The sequence below is a fragment of the Cyprinus carpio genome, chromosome A21, assembly GCF_018340385.1.
Source record: "Cyprinus carpio isolate SPL01 chromosome A21, ASM1834038v1, whole genome shotgun sequence".
NCBI classification, from domain to species: Eukaryota; Metazoa; Chordata; class Actinopteri; order Cypriniformes; family Cyprinidae; genus Cyprinus; species Cyprinus carpio.
Window position 1 is genome coordinate 23,165,567 of NC_056592.1, and position 25,953 is coordinate 23,191,519.

Sequence of the window (25,953 nt, forward strand, 5' to 3'; positions counted from 1 at the left end):
ACTACATTACTAACATTAATAAGCAGCAAATTAGGAGATTATTGAGGCAAGTCATAGTTAATGGTTTGTTAATAGTAAGAACTGGACCTTAAAAATAAAGAATTATAGTGTGACCAATAATAATAATTAACTCAAAAACGTATGTGTGTGTGTGTGTGTGTGTGTGTGTGTGTGTGTGTGTGTATATGTATATATATATATATATATATATATATATATATATATATATATATATATATATATACACACACACACACACACGCACATAAACACATATAATATGTATGTGTTATGTAATAATTATAGTTTTGGCTAAACTATCCACATAAAATCCATTCCAGCTCCATGCCAGCAGAACCATCACATCTTTATTCATTCCTATTCGAGAGAATCCAAAACTTCAAAAAGCTTTGAAAAAATCTTCAAAGCCAGACATCTTTGGAATTAGTACAGAATCATAAGCCAAAACAGATGAATAATCAAACGCCACCTCAACCAGTCGACTGCCAACCACTCAGCCAAAGACCTTTAAGGATTTCTCCATTTGGTGTGGAGAACATGCCATCCCACAGTCTGTAGAGACCCAACTTGCAGAATTGTTCATTTTGAAGCATATCAAAGCATGCAATAGCCAAATACAGTATTCAGCGCAACTAAAAGAGGTTTCTGTGCCTCTTCGTTCTATTTTTCAGCAACCAAACCATTGCCAGGAGGTTTTAGTAAGAAGCTATACAGAATCTTCTCTAATAGCTATTTTTTACGGTGGCCAAGAAGGGCAGAACAGATTACAATTATGAAGACAAAATAACAAATTACAAACGCAAATGCAAATCTAAAAAACAAAATAACAATTCAGAAAACACAACAACAATTCAGAAAATAAAGTATAGGGTAGGTTTAGGGTATGTGTAGGTGCAGGTGTAGGGAGGGCTTTATTGTACCAATAAGGTAGCATCCATTTAATAATTTGAATTAAAATTATAATTTACACTCAATACGTTATTATTGCATACTGTTTTATAATGTACTGCAATACCGAAGTGCAGATAATTGCCACTATTTGTAACAAGTAGTATACATAGCAGAAAATCCTGCTATTTTGACAGTGTAAATAGGTATTTGCACTTAGTGTAAATAACATATTGCTAAAAATACTGCTATTTTCACTTAGTTTAAGTAAAATCCATTGCTAACACGAAATTTGAAAAGGGAGAAAATAAAGTTCGGCAAAAGGTGGGATCGAACCCGGGTCGATCAGTCTAAAAGCTAAAAGAAGACGCTTAACCATCTGCACCACAGGAGCTGACAAAATACTGATACCAAAATGCCAATAAGGCAGATAATTTGCACAAAGTGTAAATATACATTCCGTATGTTTTATTCCATAGTAAGCACAATTTATACAATACATTTAAACCGAGCTACTTTAAGACCATCTCCGAACTTTCTACCACGACTCTGCTGTTTTTCAGCTGGTTATTTCTATATACTTTGATTGACAGAAGTCTCGTCCAGTCAGTGGTGAGTAATCCCAAACCAATGGCGCCATCTCAAACTATACCTACCTCTTCTGGTTTGTCCGATTTGTCGTTGTGTTTTCTGACTTGTTATTTTGTTTTCGAATTTGTCATGTGTTTTCTGATTTGTTATAATGTTTTCTGAATTTTTATTTTGTTTCTTTTGTTTGCGTTTGCGTTTGTAATTTGTTATTTTGTTTTCATAATTGTAATCTGTTTTGCCCTTCTCGGCCACCGTAATTTTTACATTTTATTTAATGAATATTGCCAGAACGTTCAGGGAACCAAAAAACTGACAGCATGGAACTGCATTCAGGTTGTGACAACAGCACTTGTGACAACAGAGAGCTTTATTTTCATTTTTTAACCATAAACCTCACTCAAATTTGTTAGATTTATGGTTAAATTAATCTGTTGCTCTGGCTATCACTACCTTGAAATATTAGGAGTATTTTCACAGTGTGACTTCATACTCTGCATGTCAATCAACTACTTCCTGTCTGATGCTGCTTTGACAGTGTCCTTTAATTGGATTATACTTCGATTAACCTGACTTTGTTTTACTTTACACACTTACAAACAGAGCTTTGAAATCCATTTCTGTCTGCCTTTCAACAAATTCGATTTTTCCGTGCTGAAGCAAAGTCAAGGAAAAATTCACAAAAGCCAATTTATCCTTATCTTCATCCCGCAGACCACCGCTCCAAGCCATTTCTTTTCATTAAAGGTCAGAATAAAACAATAATGTCACACTCAAACATGTTTAGCAGGCTTGAAGCACTCTGACTCAAGTGTCTTTCCATTAGTCATGGTCATGACACATCAGCAAAACCGATCAATACTAATGCAGTCATACAGCAACTCAGAGGGACTATCTGTGGTGCAAGCAAAATCCAGAGAAGTGCAACTATGATGATTATCAGAATGCAAATTAGTGACTAATAACTAGTGCAGTTAGCATGCTTTTGAAGAGGGTCAGAAATTAACTGTGTGAAAAAGGACACCACAAGTGAAAAAAATAGCCTACATGTATAAAATATTTACTTTATCAGAGGCGAGTGCTGTTGCAGTTGCTATTATAAGATGATTTTTTTACAACAACAACAACAAAAAAATCAGCTCTGAAAAAGAACATAAAACACTCACAAGGTTAGTATATTGCTATAATCTACTATATAGACTTGCCATTTATTTAGCATATAGATAGATAGATAGATAGATAGATAGAAGGATAGATATCCTGATAAAGGTAAATGCCCTTGAAAATCAAGTCCATCTGGCAATATTGGCCCTTAATAAAAAACAGTTAATTTCTGACAGTGTCTGTAGGTGATTTCTTTTCCTGCTGTAATTGAGTTTCATTGAGTCAGTGTTACTATACTGTGAATTATTACTAAAGACAAGAGCATTTTAACACAGGTGCCTTGCGGGTCGCCTGAAACTGGAAGCAAAAGCATTATTGAAGGTGAATTTATTTACCATCTGCGTTTTGTCGTGCTCTCCATCCTTCACCATTGCCAGAGCAACCGAAGAAATCAGGGAAGAAAAACAAAAATAACAGATATAAATGTTTCAAGTGCTGAAAACACAGCTCAGTTCATGCTGACACAAAATGTGAAGTTAGTTAGCAAAAGCAATTCATTTCAGTTTGGTTGCAACTATGAAGTTTAAAATACGAAAAATCCTTGTTAACACTTTAAATTATGGACCAATTCTTACTATTAACTAGTTGCTTATTAGCATGCATATCACTAGCGTATTGGCTGTTTATTAGTACTTTAAAGCACATAATATAATGCATTATTCTGCATGACCATATTTTAGATCCCATAATGCACCCTTTACCTAAAATTAACAACTACCTTACTATTAATAAGTATCAAATTAGGAGTTTATTGAGGCAAAAGTAATAGTTAACAGTTAGTTAATAATGAGAATCAGTCCCCGAACTAAAGTGTAACCAAATCCTCTATGCAGGACCCATTCATATCTGTTATTTTTGCATAAAGGAGACATATTCTTCTTTTCCCTGAAATTCAAAGCTTCTTGACACAAAAACACATTTTACAAGTCCTGTTTTCACTCTCGCTCTGACCTTTAAACAGTGTCCTAACCAGCCGCACAATTAGTCTCTACACATTAAATGCAATCATATCTGATGTTTAACATCAGAAGTATAAACCAAGTGATTTGCCATTTTAGCCAGCATTAACCAACATTTTTGTTGGTTAAAAAGATTTACATAGAAAAGACAGCTTATGATTATGTGTAGGTTTACTGTGTCATTTGTAACACTGTGCTACTGTACCTTTAAGACTTCTACACTGTTATAATATAGGTAAAAATTGATAGCATGTTTGCATTGTATGTCGCTTTGGATAAAAGCGTCTGCTAAATGCATTAATTTAGGTAAAAATTGATAGCCTGAATGCTGTGTAAGTGTGTTTGTGTACCTTTAAGTTTTGCAAATTACTTACTGATCATCAGCATATAAATTATGCAAATTACTTACTGATCATCAGCATATAATCAGCATAATTTCCAACAGAAATGTTCATTTTACCATGGTTATGAACTATAACCCATCAGCATATAATCAGCATATAATCAGAGCCAACAGAAAGGTATATTTGTTTTTTTTCACAAATTTTCTTGGCACTCTAGAGTGTAGCAGTGCACTTTTAGCAGTCTTGCTTCTAGAGTGTTGGTTTTAATTTAAACCAATCAGCTACCAAATGAATCATATCATAAAAAAAGACAAGACTGTTTACTTGACTTTTTTTTTTTTATGAAGCAATTAACTTTGCATCCCATAAAGCACTGCTTTGATTATGACAATCAAATGGCAGTACACCATGAAACTCTTGACTTAGAATCACTGATTTATGAATAAAAACAACATATATTAACTCGACAACTGCAAAATATTTAGAATCAAATACTTTTCTAATTTGTGGATTATGGAAGTTCTTCTCTAGGACTTTGGCTATTACCCATGGTTTCCTATCAATGCAATTGCACTCTGACTTGTGTGCATGGCTTCTACAGAAACAGCATCTCTTCTGAGCACAGGGAGTCTGTTCTGAAAGCTTTATGCATAATCTAATTTCTGAGGTGAAAATGAATTGGATTTTTACTTTTCGAATGCCACTGTCGAGCTCTATAGAGAAGGGATGGTAGAGGATGCCAGTGGAGTGGATACTGTAGCAATATCATGCAGGTGGACTCTGTTTCAGTGCTCAGATGGAGCATGTGTTAAAACAGGAGGGAATTTTGTCAAGGAGCCAAGCACATGAGCTTTATTGCTGCGTGCTCTTTTTCTAGACATATTCTGTGCTCCAAACATAAGGAAATATCTCATCTCAAAGTAACACCTCTGCAGGAAACCACACTTTGACAATGTGCTTTCTTTCCGTGTCTAATTAAGGCAAAGCTGATCATCTGTCTGCTAAGGTTTCAGTAAACCATGACTGATGGAGTAGATCACAAAAAAATATTCAAAGGATAGTGATTAAAGTCACACTCTGTAAGTGCTGGTGTTAATGATTCTATTATGGGGAAAATATGGCGGGGTGAAACCTCTATGCTGAACAAATGAAAAAGAAATATTATGGCAAACATTCTTGCAAAAGAAACATTATGCCAAAATAAATGAAAAATTATTTCAGACTCTGCACTATTTCTAGGTCACTGATTTGTGACAATGACCATATGAACGACTGTACTAAAGGTCAAATTTTCCTGCTGCAAATGCCCTTGGGAACACTCTCAAGTCATGCTGAATAACATGGATCATCAAAGCTTCATTGCTTCATCATTGCTTATAATGGCAGTTTCTGCTTCCATTATGGGTGGGGGGGATGTCTAAAGAAATTGATTCAACTTCAATTCAAATTATTGCAGTAATATAATTTTTAATGAACAAAAAATATTAACCTAGAAAAATGAAGCATTTTAGACCCCCAGCTACTCATGATTTTGAACACAAGCAGGAAATGGATTTACATAAATATTACAATAATAAATCCACCTATCAGGAGATATCAGAAATAATAACAGAACAATGTATAAGTAAATATGATTAAATCAAGTCGATATAGCCATTTTAAGATTACTGGCTGATTATCTGAATCATTAATCTCAAATTTGACAGTGTACATTTTCTGTTATTAAATACTGCGTGAAATAAATGTTTTTCTGTTATTAAATACTGCGTGAAATAAATGTTTTTATACCATAAAATTACTATTAATAGTTTTAAGTTTTCCTGTCTGTTTGATGTATTTCCTGTTGAAATGGAAGCTTGGGGCAGTACATATCTAGTAACATGGTAAGGGCTCATCTGTAAATTTTAATAGACATTCCAAAATTAAATCACACATTTAATATGACCTAACAGACATAAACTAAAGCCAATACAATGTTTTGGGTGGCTATATACAAGCATTTTATCAGCCATCAAATGCTAATCAAAATCTATTTGACAGGACAACCTTGACGGTACATGCAATACCTTTGTTGTTCACTGCTTAATAAAATGAGATTCAAATGATTTATCATCCCAGTGCTTCACACTGAGTCAGAACTACTGTCAAAACAGGAACATGAAGGGTATATGTGTGTCCCGCAGACTCACCCTCTACGGCTCTTTTGAAGAAAACCTTGCAGCTGCCACAGGTGAGCACCCCATAATGACACCCAGAGGCCTCATCGGAGCACACCAGGCAGATCTTATGGGTGTTTCCGCCGGGCTTGACTGATCCAGACGAACTGGAGGCGCTCGCTTCAGGCCTGGTCAAAGAGTTGGAACACAAAAAAAATAAGGACGGTTTAAGACATTTCAAATAAAATGTAATGTATAAATACATAACTTGTATACAATCCAGACCCAGATATTACATTAGATATCAACCCATCAGAGTATTTAAATTAATAAATGTTTACACGACACCATTTTCAACTAAAAACCGAAACGTTCTTATGCATTTTGGCTGTTCATTTACATGACAAGGGTGTTTTGGGGGGCTGAAAACACAAACTTTTAAAAACAATAAAGTTATAATCTGTGTAAACTACAAAAACATAAAAAAAAAACAAAAACAAAAAAAAAACAAAGTAACATCGCCAACTACTGGCCTGGAAAAAATAATACAGCATTTTTTGTTGTTTTCGTGGATCTGTGTGAATGGGGGTCAATTCGATAACGCTGTCGTCTGTACACAAAATGTAAAAAATAATAACAATACATTTTAAAAAATAAATAAAAACCAAAAAGGAAACCCTTTGTTTTTAACATATTGTTGTCATGTAATATTAAGATATTTAAGAAACATACTTGTTTATCTGAAACACAATGCTACAGTCAGTTATTCTCCTTAGAAAATGTGCGTTCCGGGTCAGAATGTAGGTCTCTGTTTTGGTTTGTGAAACCCGCCCACTGCCAGTTTACCCAATTGTATTTCGGCACCATTCATTGTCAAGTGCGCTCATTCCTGTTGGTGTCGCTGGCAACCTGCGTGTGCGTCAAGTCTGAGGAGGAGGGGCCAGGTGAAAAAAAACGCTCTCCAATATTTTGAATTTGGACTGCAATACCTAGTTCAACCACTCGGTGTCAATCCTACATACAGCACCTTTAAAGTAGCTTGCTTTTACCAAGCGCAATTTGCACCAAAGTAGACACATTAGATGAAACAAGATGGGAAGCATTTTCTCCTCCTGTTTTATAGTTGATAAGCCAACTTGTAGGAGTTTCCCATTTAAATTTGAAAGTTTTTAAGTTTTTAAATTAATCAAATGGTGATTTACCAAGGTTTGTGGGAGTTTGTATCCAAAATCAACCATTACATTAAAAAAAAACATATAATAATAATAAGTAATATCAGCTAACAACATGGTACCAATATATCATGCATACTTAAAGAAAATAAATTTGTGATGTTATATATATTTTCTTATCTTCAGACTATGATTCCAGCCCAAACACACGTCGAAGGATTTAAAATGTTTGATATTTTGAGCCAATTTTATAACACATTATTTCATGCATCTCCTAACAATGAGATGTGTGTTTCTGTGTGAGTTTGTTGCATTCAGAACAGCCTGAAAGTCTGGTAGTGTATCATTTAGAGTATGAGGTCCTGTTAACAAAGTCGGCAAGTGTATGATACCTAGCTGTAAGTTCCCCTGCAGGCACTAAATTACTAAAGCCCCCCTCATCTTTGATAATCAAAATGACATATTTAAAAGTTTTTTTTTTTTTTCTCTCCATAAAAATAATTCATGGCTTGAATATAACTACACCTTTACCTCATTTAGGACCAGATTTACTAAACAGGGCAAATTATAGCAAGAGCGCAATTCCAAAAAAAGCGCTAATGAAAGTGGAAATTTCTGCCAATGCACAAATTAAAAGATGCAGCCAGATCATTTTCATAATGACCAACACAATCTACCAAGAGCAGCGCAAATTAGCATCTGCTTTAAAGGTGCAATGTATTATATTTACAAAGATCTATTGAGAGAAATGCAATATAATATACATAACTATGTTTTCAGACCTTACTTAATGGACCGTTATGTTTTCATTACCTTAGATTGAGCAATTTCTATCTACTTACACCACGGGTCCCCTTACATGGAAGTCACCACCATGTTTCTACAGTAGCCCTAAATGGACAAACTGCTCTACAGAGCGCGTTTCGTGACTTTGTTGTTCTTGCGAATAAAACACTGACCAATGATGAACAAGTACATTAATATCCGCAATAACATTGCTTTATTGAATAATCAAGGAGATTCCTTAATTTAACTTTGTACAGAAATCTCATTGCTCTCTGCTGTCTTGACCAACAACATCTGTCCTGTGTCGGTCACCGTAGCTTCTCTAAAGGTAGGGGTGAGCGGGGGACTGAGCCGTTGGTTGTAATTCGCAACCTTACCGCTAGATGCCACTAAATTTTACACACTGCACCTTTAAGACATGCTTTTTTTAGCGTTAAATAATGGCGCAAATACCAGTAATTTGACGATCGCAAATGTTAGTAAATCGCGTTACGTGATTCATTTTAATACTCTCCATAAATTTTTTGCGTCTGAAAGGGAAACTCCTACAAATGCATATTCAATAAGTTCATGCGCAAAAATAACTGTGTCCACTGCGCGTCTTTAATAAATCCCGACACTACTATTTTAACGCTAAAAGATGATTTGCTCTTCTGCAAGCTGTTAGTTAATCTGGCCCTTAGTGTACACAGATCCATGAATATGCTAACTATTCCCACCTCTACTCGGACCTGCTCCACTTTTACTGTTAACTGAAATAATAAACGGTAAACAACGGCAAGTGGCAATATTGGATAAATGTTTATCCAGAGTGAATCCATTAGTGAATTTATTTCAATTCTAAATATATAATAGCACAAAATGCAGGTAAATAGCTCTCCCTTTGTAATCACTAAAAGGCTGTTACTAGGGATGTCCCGAGCTTATCTCAAGGATCGGGATCGGGGCCAATCAAGCATTTTGTTAACTGATCATTATCGGCTCACCTCAGTCCGATCCTTATTTTACGTCAGCTGTCATGCCGGTGTAGTGCAGTGTGGGGCGGTACATGACTTTAAGTGGGTTTGCCAACTGCCCTTAAAAGGAAAAGACGACGCTCAAGAAAAAGTGAGGTTTGTTGTAGCGCGTCACACAGGTTTGAGCTTCCATATTTGATGTGCACTTTTGTAACAATCACTCATTTATTTATTGTTTACTTTTATCAGCAGTCTGAGATATCGTTGTCATGACGCGTTGCTATGGGTTGCGTCTTGATTCAGACTTGACTGACAGCGCAAGATTCATGCTTTCTAACCTTATCTTCACTTTATGTTGCAATTACTCTGCTTATTACACATATAAAATACAAGAAGTTTACATCAAGCAGTCCCATATTCATAATAGTGACCACAAAGTCTGTTTACAATGTCTACAATTGTAATGTTTACAGTACATCTGCCAATGTCTGTATACAGTGTGTGCATATATACACATAGAGTGAGAGAGTTAAAATCTGTTCAGATTTAAAAATGTGTGTAGAGTAATCCAGCATTTAGCATTTAACATGACGCCAGCTGAGGTTATCACTACTAATTAGCAGGCAGGAGACGCTCAGGACAGCTAATAATCATTGGCGGCATAGTGCCACAAAGCCACTGGTAGTCAACAACTGTTGGAGCGATTTCACTCTCCCGATACAGCTTCATTTGTGCTGGTTTACCTCTTTGATGATCTGCTTTAGGTATTACAAATCCCTGACACCTTCTCATGTAACCAGAACTGTCTCGCAGGTTAGCCAACATGCCGAACACTGCCATATTTAGCTCCCATCTGCATGAAAACCTTAAGCCATTTGTCAGCTGATCGACAGGCTATTCAGAGCAGAGAAATATGCTGTTACAAATAAGTAATACCTTCCCACACATTTAAAGAACTACACCAATTGCAATAAGGGTTTCAGGTTTCTGAATACTGTAATACCAGGCCCCATGTTTAGCTCTCAAGAATGCTTGTATTCTCAAGCCCAACAAGTCTGACCTAAAGTTAGGTCTGTGGTTAGACTAGAAGGGTCACTAGAAAGATGACACTGGTTATAAACCGGCGAGGCAAGCTGGACATTTGATGTCAGCCAAAATCACTTACGCTGTGACTGCAATTCAGGTCAAATGAGTAGTAGGACGAGCAATCGCTTCCTTTAAACCTTTTTTCTCCCTGTGAGTTACAAATACTGTGTTTAAGGTGTTTGGTGATATTTTGCAAGCATCCGTTTCCAGATCCAGTCGCTACAATTCTTCGCAGCAATGATCCGGACAAACCCGGTATATGTATATGAATTATATAACTAAAATTAAATAACTGTAATTACAGATTTAGGTTAAATAAAGTAATTATTAAATAATAAAAATAATAAAAATAATTTGACTGTTTCTCATATTCTGTACGTTGCTTAAAAACAAAATATATTGTGTCCAGTGGGAAATTATTATTTTTTTTAACCCTGTCATTCAAAAATAACACATTTCAGAGCTGTAACAACAATACCGTGATACTGTGAAATTTTTGCTTAAGGTTAACATACCATCAAAATCTCATACCGGCCCATGCCTATACGTGTACTGTGTATTTTTACATACATGCATATATTTGAGAAGTATATGTAATATATATTTATGACACCAACCTTTATTTTGGATGCGATTAATCGATTTGATTTTAACATTATTAAATTCCATATTAATGGTATTAAAATGTCTTTTGAACTGCACAACAATTAATGACAGTAATAATGTCAAATGTGTTATTCTCCATCAGAAACATCTGTGAGTAATGATGTTTCCATGGGAACGCATATTAAGAGACACTCCCATGTTTTAATTTTTTTGCTGTCATGTGAGAGAGATGTGCTGAGCCAGTAAATGCGTCAACTGCAGCTCTACACTGAAGTATTATTTTATCCATTTTAAAAGTTTATATTATGGCGGGCCGTCACAAATAAATCAATGTGGAAATAATGGGTAGTATTATGAAAACAGCACTAGCATAACTGCCACTTCATGTACAGTACTAATATTATTTGCTCATATTTTAAACAAAGTTATGTCAGCAGTAACTTAAAATAATAAACAAACAAGGACTGCAATGCTTCACACTGCACAAGACTAACACTGTAGTCTGCACTGATGCTAGACTTATTATTAGGAATCTGATCTTTTGGTTTGCATGCATCAAGTTTCAAATAAAAAGAGAAAAGATTCAAATGAGAACGCAAATGAAAAGTAACACAATTAACTGCATTATGTTTTTGTTTTGTTTTTCCCCAAGCAAAAATAACCATTGTCATAAATGCAGTGAGCATGGTATAAAATTAAAATTTAAAATTTAAAGTTAAAATTCTGGTTATTCCACACACATGTAATTGTATTAATTATAATAATCCTTGTGCAAACTGTAAAGAATTAATTTAACAGCAGAATGCATCACATTCAGTATAAGAAACAGCTGATTCAATGGTGCTGTGATACTTCAGCTGGTCTGTGATTAGAGTATCTAGACAACCCTAGTTAGTACACCATTTAAAAATGACATGTTTGTACAAGATCAGTCATATTTCAAATTGTGTTACATTTTTGCTGGTTTGCACAAATCAACAAATGATTCTAATACTGGAGTTATAATCCGATGCTGCCAATCCGAGGGCTGTGCCTGCAGGGTTTGTTGATTTCCCCACATGATTTTGGGATGTCAATTTGAGCTCCATCCAGCAGGTGGTTGTGTGACTGCAAACCTGTCCTCTTCTTGACATATTTCCTTCTACTCTCGGCTTGCATAACAGTCCTTTGAGAAACTGAGATCTTCTCGACACAAACACACACAGCTCCGCACCAGGAGAATGCAGTTCAATGACCTCATCAATCAGTTGCCGCCTCCCTGTTTGCAGGCCGAGGAGAAAAAGTGCAACGATCATAACCCGTGTCTGTGCTAACTAAACACTTCAAAACTTTAACTATGAACTACTGAAGTGTTTTGGCACCACTGATGGTGAAAATAATGCTAATTCATTTGTGTGCCTCCATGAAGCTCTAAAGCATTTCACAGACTGTAACGTTTCTTTGCGTTCTAATAGTAAGTCTCTGAGTGGTAATTTATACTAGTTTAAAGCCGGATGAAACAGTGCTGACAAACAGCAGAAACACTGTGCACAACTATACAGTCAGAAGGTTTTTAAATCTACAAATCGCCATCATTTAAACTAATGGTTTAATAAAACAGTCAGAATAACTATATTTCACAATATAAAAATGAAGTTTCACCATATAAAAATGATGAATAATAAATTTGCATCTGCATCCTAACTCGAGATACTACTACTGTCAATTCAAGCTACTGTCAAATGTGAATTTCTAAGAGACAAAAAAATGAACATTATTAATATTGCAGCCTGCATTGCAAACTGTACTTAAGATACATATATGGTTATGAAAAATGCAAACTGTTCACCCAAATGTTAGAGTAGCGAGAGGGCTACATTACATGTGATCCTATATGAGGCGCTCCCTCCTCACTCAATGTTTATTTTTGGGAGACGTTCCTCACAGCAAGACGTTAAAAGATACTCTTCTCCGAGAACCAAGCGCACTAGCAGATACAGCTGAGCTCACGCTCCTCAGTGACATGACACATCCTGAGATTCTTGAAGAGGAACATTTTGAAACATTTCTCGCACACTGAGCATGTACCAAAACTAAGTAAATATATTCGGGAAATTGGACCTGACATGTGGTATACAGTCGGTGCATTCACAGAAACGTTCAATTCTCTGAAGTATTAGACACAAATAAGTGCCATGTGTTTAATAAATTATAATAACATTAGCCTTTTGCCTGAGGCAAAGTGTCTCATCCAAACAATGCCTTAACCAACGTGCTAATGTGCAAAACAACTTTGTTAAATCAAATTGGAACATTTTACAGCTATTAGACCCAAAAAACAAACTAAAATAAAAATTTTTTTTTTGAGTTTTCTGCAGGACCTTTTTATCTTCATTCTCAGAGCAACTGCATGTGAATCGCGGGTAAGTGGTAAATAAAAATATGATAATGATACATACAGTATGAATTTTGGGTCAAACGGGAGGGGCTGTTATCACTGAGACTGCTCGTCCAACAGGGAAAGGCTAGTTTTCATAACAGCCATATTTGCAAACTGCTGAGAAATTACCCCCCAAAGGATCATTTAAAGGAATGTTTGTGTTCATTGAGAAAAAAAAAAGGCTTTAGAAAGAATCAAATATTGATTCAACATAGAATTTATACACACAAACTTTTAAGGCTTCCACGTGGACATAATATTGTTTTCAGAAGCTGCATCTGAAGTGACATTTAGGTATATTTACAAAGACTGTTCAGAGGCGGCATGAAGGCATTTTACACTGCAATTAGAATTGCACACCTAGTGTTAGGAAATTTGGGTAACACTTTAACAATAAGGTTCCATTTGTTAACTACATGTAATGCATTAAATAACATTAACTAGATATGATAGATTTATTTGTTAATGTGTTTTACGTTTGTTGTTATATTTATTAGTATTTGTTTTAATTATGTTTTATATGTGCTTTCAACGTATTTTTCATTGTTAGTTTATGTTAACTAATGTCAACCAATGGAACCTTTTTGTAAAGTGTTACTGGAAATTGAGTTTGAAATGGGCATTAAAAAATTCATACTGAAATATGATTTTTTTTTTTTAATGAGATATGAAACTATGAAACTATGTCGGATTTCCGTGACCATATTCAGACAATGCTGGCAAAAAGTTATCAGAAGATTTTTGACAGACCAAATCATTCTTATATATTGCATCAACAAATTCGACCAAAGAGCCTGCCAAAAGGGAAGTTAGGCTATAATTCCTCTCATTACAAGCCTGACCTGACAGGAACGTACACTGTTTTCTTTTTGAACGTACAGTCATTTTTGCCAATAACAGTTTGGCCAAAAATGTGTTTGGTCTCATTAGATTCGGTGTGGTATCAAGCAATACCTGATTTTCTCAAGAGCTTTTTGGCAGCAAACCTACCAGGGATATATAAAAAACAGTACCCCATGACCACTGATGAGAGGAAAACACCAACATGGAGCTGGGACTCTGAAGGATCTGGAGCGATTCCGTATGAAGGAATGGTCTTGATCTCTTGTCAGGTGTTCTCCAAACTCATCAGGTATTACAGGAGAAAAACTCAGAGCTGTTATCTTAGGAAAAGGATGTTCCAATAATTGGGTGCCAATAATTCTGGCCAATGTGAACTAGAGAAAAAACATTTATTTCATAATGAGATTTCCCCCCCACTTTCCATTGTTTACTTCAATGATAAGGTTTAGAATTTTGTGAATTTTGGAATGAAAGATCAAAAGGAATAAACAATGAAAAATACATGTCTGCACATATTTAACAAGGGTGCCAATATTAGTGGACAGCACTGTATCTTTTTTGTCAGTACCTCACCTCACTAAAATGTACATGTTCTATTATGAAACATCAATGTTGAAGTCTTAAAAAAAAATAACTTTGCCTAAAAACTGGCATCAGTGCTCCTTAGAAATGTCGAGCCCTGAGTGCAATGTAGGGCTGTGCGATTAATCGAAATGAATGGCAATCGCGATGTTACATTTTATTAAAATGTATTAAATGTTACTCTGATCAATCATGAGATATTACTCTGTTCCAGAGCATATGCATGACTGCCAGCCTTGAGTGGCAGTCCTATTAGCCAATAGAGTGAGCACACCTCCGTTCTCCCCAATCAGCACTGCTCTACCCAACTGCGTAAACACAAACCATTAAAAAAAAATAATTAGAAAGCAGGAGAAAGAGAGTGTGTGATTATGGCGTCTACAGGGTCAGATCGATAGTTAGGCAAATTAACACTAAAGAAAAACATATGTTATATGAGATTACTTCAGCTTCGAAATGACAGACACCAAACAAAAAAGGTAACGTTAATTTGCAAAGAGCTTTGTCACAACACGTATCAAGAGCTCCCTTATTGGTTTCTGCTTTCAGTACCGGAGAATAAAAGATTATTTTTTTTAGATCTTTTTATAAGAACATGAACGTTATATCACACATTTTTATCTCCCCAACAGTTTCTAATTTGAAAAAAAGTTTATAATGCATGTTCGCTATTCCCAATTCAGAAGACCGCACACACAGCCTGTGTCTCTGAATGCTTCTTACACTCGCTCCTCTCAGCCGCGTCTCACAGAGGAGCCGTTTAACGTTACACTAGCCGCACACACGCAGTCTGTCTTGTAATGCTCGGTTATACTCGCACGCAGCTCGGCACCGCAAGTCTCCACGAGCGCATCTGGCAAATGGATGAGGCTAGACACGCGTGCAACCTGTGTCAACTTGCGCCTGGCTCCGCGTTTAAAAACAAGTGTGAATTCATTAGCTTTGCTAATTTCATTTGGATGAAAGGAATATTCAGCACATTTTCCACTTGATCTTAAAATCCCAAATACTTAAAAATGAATAAATCAACCTATGTAACTTATGGTAATAGGCCTACTTTGATAACTGACTAAAGTAAATAGTTCCTTTACACAAATAAAATCATCTGTACGGTGAAATTCCGTAATTAAATAAATGTCTGTAAAAGTAGTATTACCATTATAATATTTCCCGCTGAAAAAAAAACTAAACAAAACAATAGAACACCTCCCAAACACAATAGAAAATTTTATGGATTTAAGGGTTATCATGGGGAATTATATTGGCTTTAATGTAAACTATAATGGTGTGTCCATACTTGTATTTGATGGAAGATTCTATTGGTGAGATGTAATCTGGCAGAAAATGGAAAAAAACAATAAAACAACAGTAATTCCTTTTGAAATAAGTTTGCCCAAAAAACAACACACTACAAAATTCCTTTTTTTAATTGTTTTACTGGAAACCATAAAGAATTTCGTAGATGGTTCGATATGTTTTGGTTTTTTTGCTGTTTGTTTTTTTTTTTCAGCAGGGTAACGATACCCATAGACTGTGCTGCACACATACTGACAATATTAAGCTGAAGCTTGACTTGCAAAATTAAAATCGCAAAATCAAATCACCATATCAGTCAAAAAATCGCAGTTAAATATTTTCCCCAAATCGCACAGCGCCTAGTACAATGTACACTGAAGTCTAGCCAATGTCACATACAAATCACATGTGTTTGGTGATAGAGCAAAGTGTGCCTAAGTGTTTGACTTCCCCTGAGGAGAGACACACCCTTTTGTGTGGCCCTTTTGAGTGAAAAGAGTTCTCACTGGTCCTCACTTAAGAGTGTGTAGCGGAGAGATGTTTTCTTTCAGCTGCAGAGTCCTGCCCTTCTGCTTCCTCCCGTAACTTTCAGATCCAGTTATGAGGTGCTTATATAAGATCGAAACCGCCATTACGGCTGCCCTTGCAGAGCTTGAGGCTCGCGCCAATCCCATTACACGTGAAAAATGAAAAGGAGGTCACGCGGATCAGGGGATTCTAGGACGATTCCACCACCCTGGTTAAAAGTGTTACAGCAAACACGACATGGGGTGAGCTTTTTCTTTCAGTTCTCTTTTGCACTCTTATGGTCACATTTTTTTTTTCCGCCCACTTTTTCCTTGGTCCAACAGATCATAGTGCCATAGATGGTGTTTCTGTACAACTCCCGCTAATGTTATGTGACTGAGCTTAACAATATTAATGTTCTGGGAAACTGGAAATGAAACTAATGTTAACCACAATAAAAATTGTACTACATACCCTCATTTTCGGTCCAAACCTGTGGTGCTGTTACTTGTTCAGTAGAACACCGAGAAGAGGATTTTTTCAAAGTTTTTTTGAAATGTTAAAAATGTGGGACAATGCCAGCATTTTCTGCTAGCATTCTGAGCTCGATTCCTTAAAAGGCTTCTGCTTGGCCATTATGTTCACATGCTCAACATAATAGGACTGTGATTTGGCTACAATGATTCATCGCTTCATGCTTACAACCAGATACACACTGTGGCGTTTTAAAAGGCGCCGTCCCTATCAGCGGATCCGTCTTATCAGCCAGACATATTGGGTTCCATGGCCTATGAATCCTTTGCAATTGCAAGCAACATGCTCCACTGTTTGAGCTACAGGAATGCTGGATATTAATAGCAACATATCATGCTTCAATACCGTAGCTACATGTAGCTGAACAAATTCACATTAATAGCAGCCAGTACAGAACTTTCAGGAGAAAAGAACTTCTATTTTCATCTCATGTTGATGTTTGGCATGTTTTATGTTTTCATGTCTCTTTAGCCAATAAAGTGTGATTTTTAGCCCCCCCCCCCCCAAACTTGCCATGTTTTTCTCATTACGCACTAATTTCCACAGAGGCTGCCGACAGATCACTGAGCTTTCTGCTGGAAAAAGAAAGCTTGTTATTGCAGCTAAATATGATACATTTTTTCATTCATTACTGAAGAGTGTGACCTAGAAACTATTGTGTGCATTATCCTTCCGTGAATCGCTGTCTTTTTTATATTTATGAAAAGTTCTATTGAGACCTCCACAAACTCCTTGATCGAGAATTTTAATTGCGGAGGCATACAAAAAAACCCACAGTGTTCCTTTTGTGCACCAATTTGTTTCTGGAACGCTGAATAATGAGCTTCTGTTTTCTTTCACAGTTTCAAGAATATCATTTTGGACTCATCCGCCTGAAAACCCAATCTGACCTTGCCACCTGCAAACTATTTTAGGCCCTTCTGGATGCTCATTCTCTTTAAGCAATGGCATTCAACCGACATGGTGTCCTTCGATAATTGCTATAGGAAAGATCTGTGGACTAAATTGAAGTGGATAATCCTATTGCCTCATACAAAGTTAAAATCAGATGCAACACCGTGCTATCAACTGAAGGTGCAAAGAAGAAAAAAAGATTTTCTTTTTGTAATGAAAAAAATAATGACTTGAAAGCAGTTAACAGCTAAAAACTTGGCAAAGGCTCATCGAATCTCGTTTTGTAATATTAATAATAATAAGTGAAAAGTGACTTCCAGACTTAAATGCAAGGGTAGCTGATTTGGTTCAAAAACATTTTTTGTGTTATGCTGGATTGAAAGTCTACTCACCTCCCCACTATCAATCACTAAGTTATGGTCTAAAAGATATTTTCTGTGGAGGTTAGGACCATAAAATGTTTGTCACATCATATTCCCTCGGTCCAAGGGCTACGATAGGGCTATCCTGCCTGCCCTGATAATGTATTGTACTTTCACGCACGCTGTTTGCGCAGACATTGCCCGTCCATCAGCGCGTTCCGTTTACGCTGATTGCAGACCAAGCGAGAATGGCAGGCGTTATTATTGTAATTTATGCGCTTTTGACTGTAATGTTTTCTCAATACAAACAGTGAATGAACATGAAGTGTGGAAGTCGGTGGCCTAATGGTTTAGAGAGTTGGACTCGTAATCCAAAGGTTGTGAGTTCGAGGTCTCGGGTTCTGCAGGAATTGTATTTGGGGGGAATGAATGTAATCAGCGCTCTCTCCACCCTCAATACCATGACTGAGGTGCCCCTGAGCAGGAGGCACCGAATCCCCCAAATGCTCCCCGGTGGCCGCAGCATAAATTGGTGCCCACTGCTCCGGGTGTGTGCTTCACAGTGTGTGTGTTTGTGTCAATCACTGCTCGGTTGTTTGTTGCACTTCGGATGAGGTTTAAAATGGCAGGAGCAACGAATTTCTGTGAGTAATAGTGGGTTCCCACAGACTACTTGGCTGTATGTCCACGTCACATGCATTCAGGATAGTCCTGACAGGCTGTTTGCAAAGCATTAAACATTTCCACCAAGCAGGGAGACTCGCTCGCCGCAGCTGTTAACAATTCGCTTGTATTAGTCGTATATCTCAGGTTGTCTTCGAGTTCCCAAAGTCAAACGCCTACCCTCCTTTATAAATATCACATAAATAAATCTACGTGCCAGGCATCGTAAGCCACCTAACCCTAAGAAAATCTTATTTCATTCCCTGCCAACACAAAAAAAAAACAAAGTAAAAATTACAAGAAACGCTGTTGACGACTGTGTCCAGCTTATGCGATTTTGATTCATAATCTCTTGTTGTGTCCGTGACCACGAAACCAGGATACGATTACTACCGGACCATTCTTCGCATGCCATCGAGAAACAAACGTTCATGCTGTCATTAATAACGTGAGACCAGACAGAAGGTGCTACGTGCGGTCAAACAAAACAATGTCTAGCAACCAGTGTGTTTTGCCCTGTCGTGTCATCAGAAAAGTCCAAAAAGAGACAGAAACCTGACAATGGCAATGAACTCCATGCGTCCCAATGCCCATTTGTCGAATACAAATCCCCACGCCCCTACGTCAAGCAGATCATGGCAAAATCGGACAAAAAATCATGCAGCTGGAATGAGGCTTGCTTGATTCAGTCATTAGCCTATCACTGTCACTGCACCGCTTATCACTAAAAGAAGTCCACGAGTCCATGTGAGTCATCAATCCTTTAGCACATCTGTAGAAGCATGTTTAGAATGATTAAAAATGAATGAACACAGAGATAAACAAGAAGCAGAGGACAGCTAGGGTTGGCGTATCGTTGTAAGAAATTTTTAATCATTTTTTAAATGACTATTATTATTATTATTATTATTTTTTTTTCTATTTTACCTTCATTGAATGTACGTGGTTGCTGAACGGTAGTATAGGTAATGCGTTTGAGCTAAATGCTAGTCCATCAATCAGCATGTGCTTCAAAGTAGATGTTTTTTACACTATCAACAACATTTTGCTTTCAAGCAGGAATAAGCTGGTTGGCCGAAATAGTCCTTGAGGGCTAAGACCACTTGGTATCATTTCCCTAAATAATTGAAATATTAACTTGTACATATAAAACCATGTATACACACTCCATAAAGCCGCACGTGTTTCCCTCCCTTTTTATTTTTTTTTTTTATTTTATTTTTGTTATTTTTTTTTTTTACAAATAATAATGCCAGTCAGGAGTTGGTGTGATGCAATGAGTGGGCTTCCACATTTTTAAACATTTAAAATGCATGAAAATAAATATTTTCCATCACTTTGTTCATCACTCTTGAAATGACCTGTGCACTACCCAATAATCTAACCCTCATACTTACCTCAGGCAATGCAGTCTATTTATTTAGTGGTCCAAGTTGAAGTCAGTGTTTATATGAATGACAAATATAATGTAAAAATTTAGTTGTTGGCAGGAGCTGCGCACTGCCAGTACGTGTACAGTCCGACGAAACACCGTTGCACAGTTATCTGCGCGTCCGTGTCAGGATGTGCGCAGTTAAAGACGCAGCACCGTCGTGGTCATAGGAAGCTCAGATGTCCGCCTTTCTGCTTCTTTATGGGAACACCGGTTTGCACTGGTCACTTGGGCACAAAGTTTTTGAAACCGAAACTTGACATTTCTTACGGTTCTGGTTCCTTTTCTCAAAAAGCTAGAATCGGTTCTCGGTTCCCAACCCTAGAGACAGAACAACTTTCTTTTGCAAAATGGGCTTCGGCTTCCATTTTAGAGTCTGGACACAGAGACAGGATATCTGCAGGTACGCAGAGAGGCAGGCCAGGGCAGTGTGGCTGGGCCAGCCAAACAGCCAGTCGGGACTAAGACCTCCGGAATTTATCTCCAATAACACCTTCTTAAAACCCCATCCTGATCACGGGCCGCTCCATGGGTTATACCTGGCAAGGCAGAGCATCTACAGTAACCACCCTCTTCCTAACAAGCATAAAAATTCAGTAGCTTGACATTTCCAAGGACGTTTCTGTAGGCTGTGGCTGGACACTTCTCATAGTTTTTTTTTTTCAGCTTGCAGAAAGCAGGGTGAAGTTCAAAATGATGCTGCTTCTCAACCCCACTGTGGGGCAACAAATAAAAATAAGTTCACGGACTGGGTGTAGAGAAGCCCAATTCGATTATTAACACCTGACACGTCCTCAGTTGTTAAAAGCAGCACGGATGGTTAGGGAGTCACTGTGGTACGCTGCCATTCTTGTCCGTTTATGCGATTAGCCTTCTTTAGAACATTACAGCTATAGCGAAAAGCTATGGTAACACATTGTTTGTACAGATTAAAGCAGCGCATGCTCTCTGACTTCTGTGCGCTTTGATTCCTCTATTTCGATGATTTCCGTTGGCCGCTTGTTTATTGCTTCGAAATTAAAATAAAGGACAGTAAATGCTCCTGTGCGTGCACTATCACAATCCTCGCTAAAGAACAAATCAATGGTCAAAGGCTTTCAATCTAAGGTTAGGTAGAACAGAAAAAGAAAATGTGTGTGTGGGGAGCAGAAACTACTTTTTCAGAGAACAGTCATGTGAGAAGTGAGTAAACAATTCAAGGAAAATGTTGATCTGAACGAGCAAACTGCAAAGAAGAAAAAAATGTGTGAAAGAACAATTTGTGTGATAAAAGACACAATTACAGAAAGGTAAAGGCCATTTGAAAATGCAGTTTTTTTGTCAAACTGATGAAACTTAAGGTCTGCAATTTCAAACAAAATTTAAATCAACGTTAACATGCAGTAATTAGACTTTACTCCCAAATACATGCGGTTCATTCAGTCCATCAGTTTTCTCCACAAACATAATTTCTCTGGAGATGCTGCTGAAATGAATATGGCATCTGAGGACTATTTCACTGTTTGTTTCCCACTCGTTTACATTTTATTTGATGTTAAAAACTCATGGGTTTGTCCGAGGCTCTCCTACGTTCATACTCCGTGTGTTTATGCACATATGTGCACGTAAAGTGTTAATGAAAGATATAGAATGTACTGCATGTTAACTTGCTTGACGTAAGAGCATAATTGCTAAATCCACATGCCATAATATAAACCACCAAACTTGTTCAAACAATGCGTTTGTCTGTCCTTTGGAACTATGGTTTCGGCGAAATGCACAAATTTCTTAATTAGTTGTTGAACATCTAAAGATGATTGGTGCGCCGGGTGCTTGGCTTCATCATGGAAGTTTAATCATTTTTGGCACAATGCAGGTTGGTTTAGGTCTTGCCAACTTACAATATTTAGGGGCCTTTTAGGGAAGTGGCAAGCTTATAAGTTCAAGTAGAAGAAGATTGGGTAACGGAAAACTCAAGGTTCTCTGGAACGTTTTTTCAACCACTAAAAGACTTCTCAGTCAGTGTGCAAATACTGAATTGAGTTCTCATTCTTTCCATCTTTTTGCCCAGTTTGATTGGCAATACACACACAATTACACTTGTCTGGCGCAAAATATCCTTCCATAAAACGGTTGAGGAAAGAGATCAGAAGGACTATCGTAATTGGACAACGTGCTGACATATGAGCATACGTGAAGAGAATTTCAACTGCAATCTTTATTCTAATGTAGTTATCTCTGCTACTGTTTGCAATATGTTTATTTGTTCTTATTTTATCTTAATGAATGTTCACTTAATGTTAGAACTTTATATAGTTAGGCTCAGTAGTAGTTTTTTGCTGTATAAACAAAATTGGGAAATGAGAAACTGTGAAATTTCACTGGTAATCTAAAAGTCTGGTGTCATACTTCATCAGTTTTTCAGTCACATGACCGGCTCGAAGACCTTGCGGCCAACAACACTTGTAGAACTGCAGCAAAATCTTTTAATCTTATCTGTTTCCAATCCACAAATATTTAGATCATCGAATAAAGACCTTGTTTTGCCCTCCATTCGTGGGCCGTTCCTGTATGGGTGTAGAGTCATGTGAAAACGATGAATAAGCTAATTTATTAGAAGACAAACTACTTTGGGTATGATAAATTTCCCATCTTGGCAATACAATATGGGCTGCCCGAGCAAGCAGAGAGTCCCATAAATGTAAGTATTTGTATTGGGCATATATAAGAATTTTAATAAACAATTGTTTGTTTCATGTTGCATTCAATCTTGTGTTCATAAGTACAGTTATGTTTTCCGAAGAAATGTTTGCAAAAAATCACTATGATAAAAGTTTGCTTATTTTATTGACTACACGATAGTTCCACAATTCTACTGATACCTGCTGATTTTTTGACAACATAAATACTAGTCCGGTGGCAGGTAACTTATGTTTTACCACACATATGAGTTAGATAGCGACGACACATTTCTTAGGGGAATATTTTCCGCCCAACCTCTTGACACTCTGTTTCAAGGGGCAAGGGAAAAGGGTAGGCGCAGGGATAGGGGAAGGGGTATAAAATAGAATTTGTGACTGGGCCTTTTAGTCTCTGCATGTTAAGCCCCTTTCAGATCACCTTTAAATTGTAAAATGTGTAATCTGCTGTTACAGAGAAAATCAGAAAGAGAATAAATCCCTAGCAACAATATCTCGTTTTAAAGGAAGTGTCTGAAATGTGTAAATTCTTGGACACCTGCCACGGTTAATTAAAGTGCACCCAAAAGGGGAGTGGCATCTTCTAGACAAAACAGCTCAGAAGCCTCCGAGCTTGCTAGATCTAGCAACTGCCCAGAGTTTTCAATGCCAACACAACAAAGGAGCAGAACACAGTTAATACGGAGGAGGAGTGTGAAGCTTTTTCAATCTGACACCTGTTAGGCGATGTAGGGATTTTTCTGTCCCACTGTGTGACCTGTTTTTCCATATATACAGTATGCCATCACATTTGAGGAAATATAGAAATATTATAAGTTTAGTTATGTATTTTCATGTATTATTTGCTTTATTATGTTCAGCAACATTTAAGTTTGACTTGTATGCCTTGAAGGCATATTTACCCAAATGTAATTCTGTTGTCAGTTTATTCAACTCTCCAAGGATGTGACAGTGCATAATTTATCGGTTATTAGAATCGTGAGTGACAAGCACAGTTATAGCCAGTATAACTGGGGGGGGGGGGATGGGTTTGTGCTATTTAGATTTTGTGTGCTACATTTTACTTTCCACTTTCAAATTAGTGGCAATTGCTTCAATGGACAACAACAAAACGTACGGGGACAAACTCACTTACATCAACAATAGAACTTTTAAAACATTAAAAAATTCAACCAAATAAATTAGGAAATATAGAACGTTTATAGAGTCCAAAACAAAAATAAGAATAGTTTGAGGCACAGGCATACACCTTGATTGTAAAATAAAAAGAAATTAAATTACACAAAGTTTAAATAATTACACAAAGTTTAAATGAAGGTAAAAATCTGCAAACACTGTGGAACCAATAAATCAAAATCCACAAATATTAGCCAAACGCTTTTGCATTTTCATTTTGAAATTAAATCTTTTGCATCGTCTTGTCTGTCTACCTCCACTCTTCTCGTCGGTCAGATCAACTCCACTCTCCTCATGTGATAAATGAAATCTGACTCCAGCTGCTGATCAGTGATGCGACTGCGGCTCGGCACGCTGCATTGAGCAGCCACGTTCAGTTTTTAATTGTAGTGTCTGTTCTCTAACTGAACTAAATTATTTTTCTCTTTCTTCCGAAAAGGTATTTTTCCACAAAACAGTTGACAGTAGAGTGATGCGACTTCATAGTATGGGGGAAAAAAATACTATGTAGTCACGGGCTACAGTCAAATGTTTGGTAACAAACCTTTCTCAAATGGCCTTCTTGTTGTGGTTCACCAGGAAAAAAAAAGAAGGTTTTGAAACAACTCGGATGTTGAGCAAATGATGACAGACTTAGACTTTTTGGGTGAACCGTTCTTTTAAAAAGCGATAATCACCACTGAAGGATCCTGGCAATTTCTTCCAAACAATCAATAAATTGTCTTTTGTTTTTGTTCAAAACTCTAATAACCTCTTTGCCTCTACGCCTTTATACTAGACAATCTGTTTGTAACTGGGGAACAGACAACAAAGAGTATTTCCCGCACCAGTTGCTGGTCACTTTGTGGCTTTTTATTGACATTTTTATGTTTCGCATTTGCCATCTGTAAACACACGAGCATCACCAATCCCAAGAGCCAAGCTAAAATGCCCTCAAGAAGGGGCAAGAAAACGCATAGGAAGTCGATGATCCTCTCTGCCCTGAAGAGAATGGAATCACTGTTGTTTGTACCGGCACAACAACAGGCCAATAAACCTAAAAAAAACATTAGCTATTAATGAGCTATTGCAACATTCCAATTCTGAGAAACATTCAAAATTTGAAGTCATCATTTGAACTTCAAGTGACAGGTCAGTGCGGGAGAGGGACGAAAGGACAAATGGAAAGATGGGTCACTCCACTGGAGGATGCCACTGTGTGCATGGCAAGTTTTTACACACCCACCAAAACTCAACCATGAGGTACAAGTGCATACGCTCAAGTGAAACGAAAAGGAACGAAAAATACAGTCAGGCTTTTCCTGAAACACGAACAGGTTACTGTAAAATAGGTCACAGTTCAATGTAATCGGTGTAGGCGATAAAGCATGTTAGGGATTCATTTTATTCTCGACTTTTTCTTCCTCCAGTAAGGCAAACAGCCCCCACAGCACCAGTTGCAACTTCAAAAAAACAGCCAGGACTTACAATGTTTTGCGCCAATTTGATAGCATTTTTTTCTCCCAAGCCTCCTTGCCCAGCCTTACAACATGGCTCTGCATTCCTGTGAGAGATTCGTGTCTACCACAGATGACAAGGACCATTTCCCCACAATGTCAAGCTTCAAAAACAATTACAAAGGCATAGTAAAGCTATCTCTATAAAATCAAGTTGTTTAATTCAAGTTATCTAAAAAGACACGATCGCTTTACATGACTACATTAATATAGGCTTTAATACACATACAAACACTGACCAACACACATGCTGTACATAGAGCACATTAAATATGGTCAACGGCAGCTGAAGCGTATTCGCTAGATGAACCATTTTACACCACCGTTGTATCCTTTCTGCAAACT

At 37.1% G+C, this 25,953-nt stretch overlaps 1 protein-coding gene across 2 annotated transcripts in view; it reads right to left on the reverse strand.

Moving 5' to 3' along the window:
- The window catches only part of LOC109065010 (glucocorticoid receptor-like), a 48,315-nt gene that overhangs the window by 4,307 nt on the left and 18,055 nt on the right, over window positions 1–25,953 (reverse strand). Inside the window, exons 3-4 of one of the 2 annotated variants that reach the window (XM_042711353.1) lie at window positions 6,154–6,308; window positions 2,997–3,023 (exon numbers count right to left, since the gene is read on the reverse strand). In XM_042711353.1, coding sequence (XP_042567287.1) covers window positions 2,997–3,023; window positions 6,154–6,308 — 182 coding nt within the window. The remainder of the gene's footprint in view (window positions 1–2,996; window positions 3,024–6,153; window positions 6,309–25,953) is intronic. The other variant, XM_042711354.1, reaches the window with a different exon arrangement.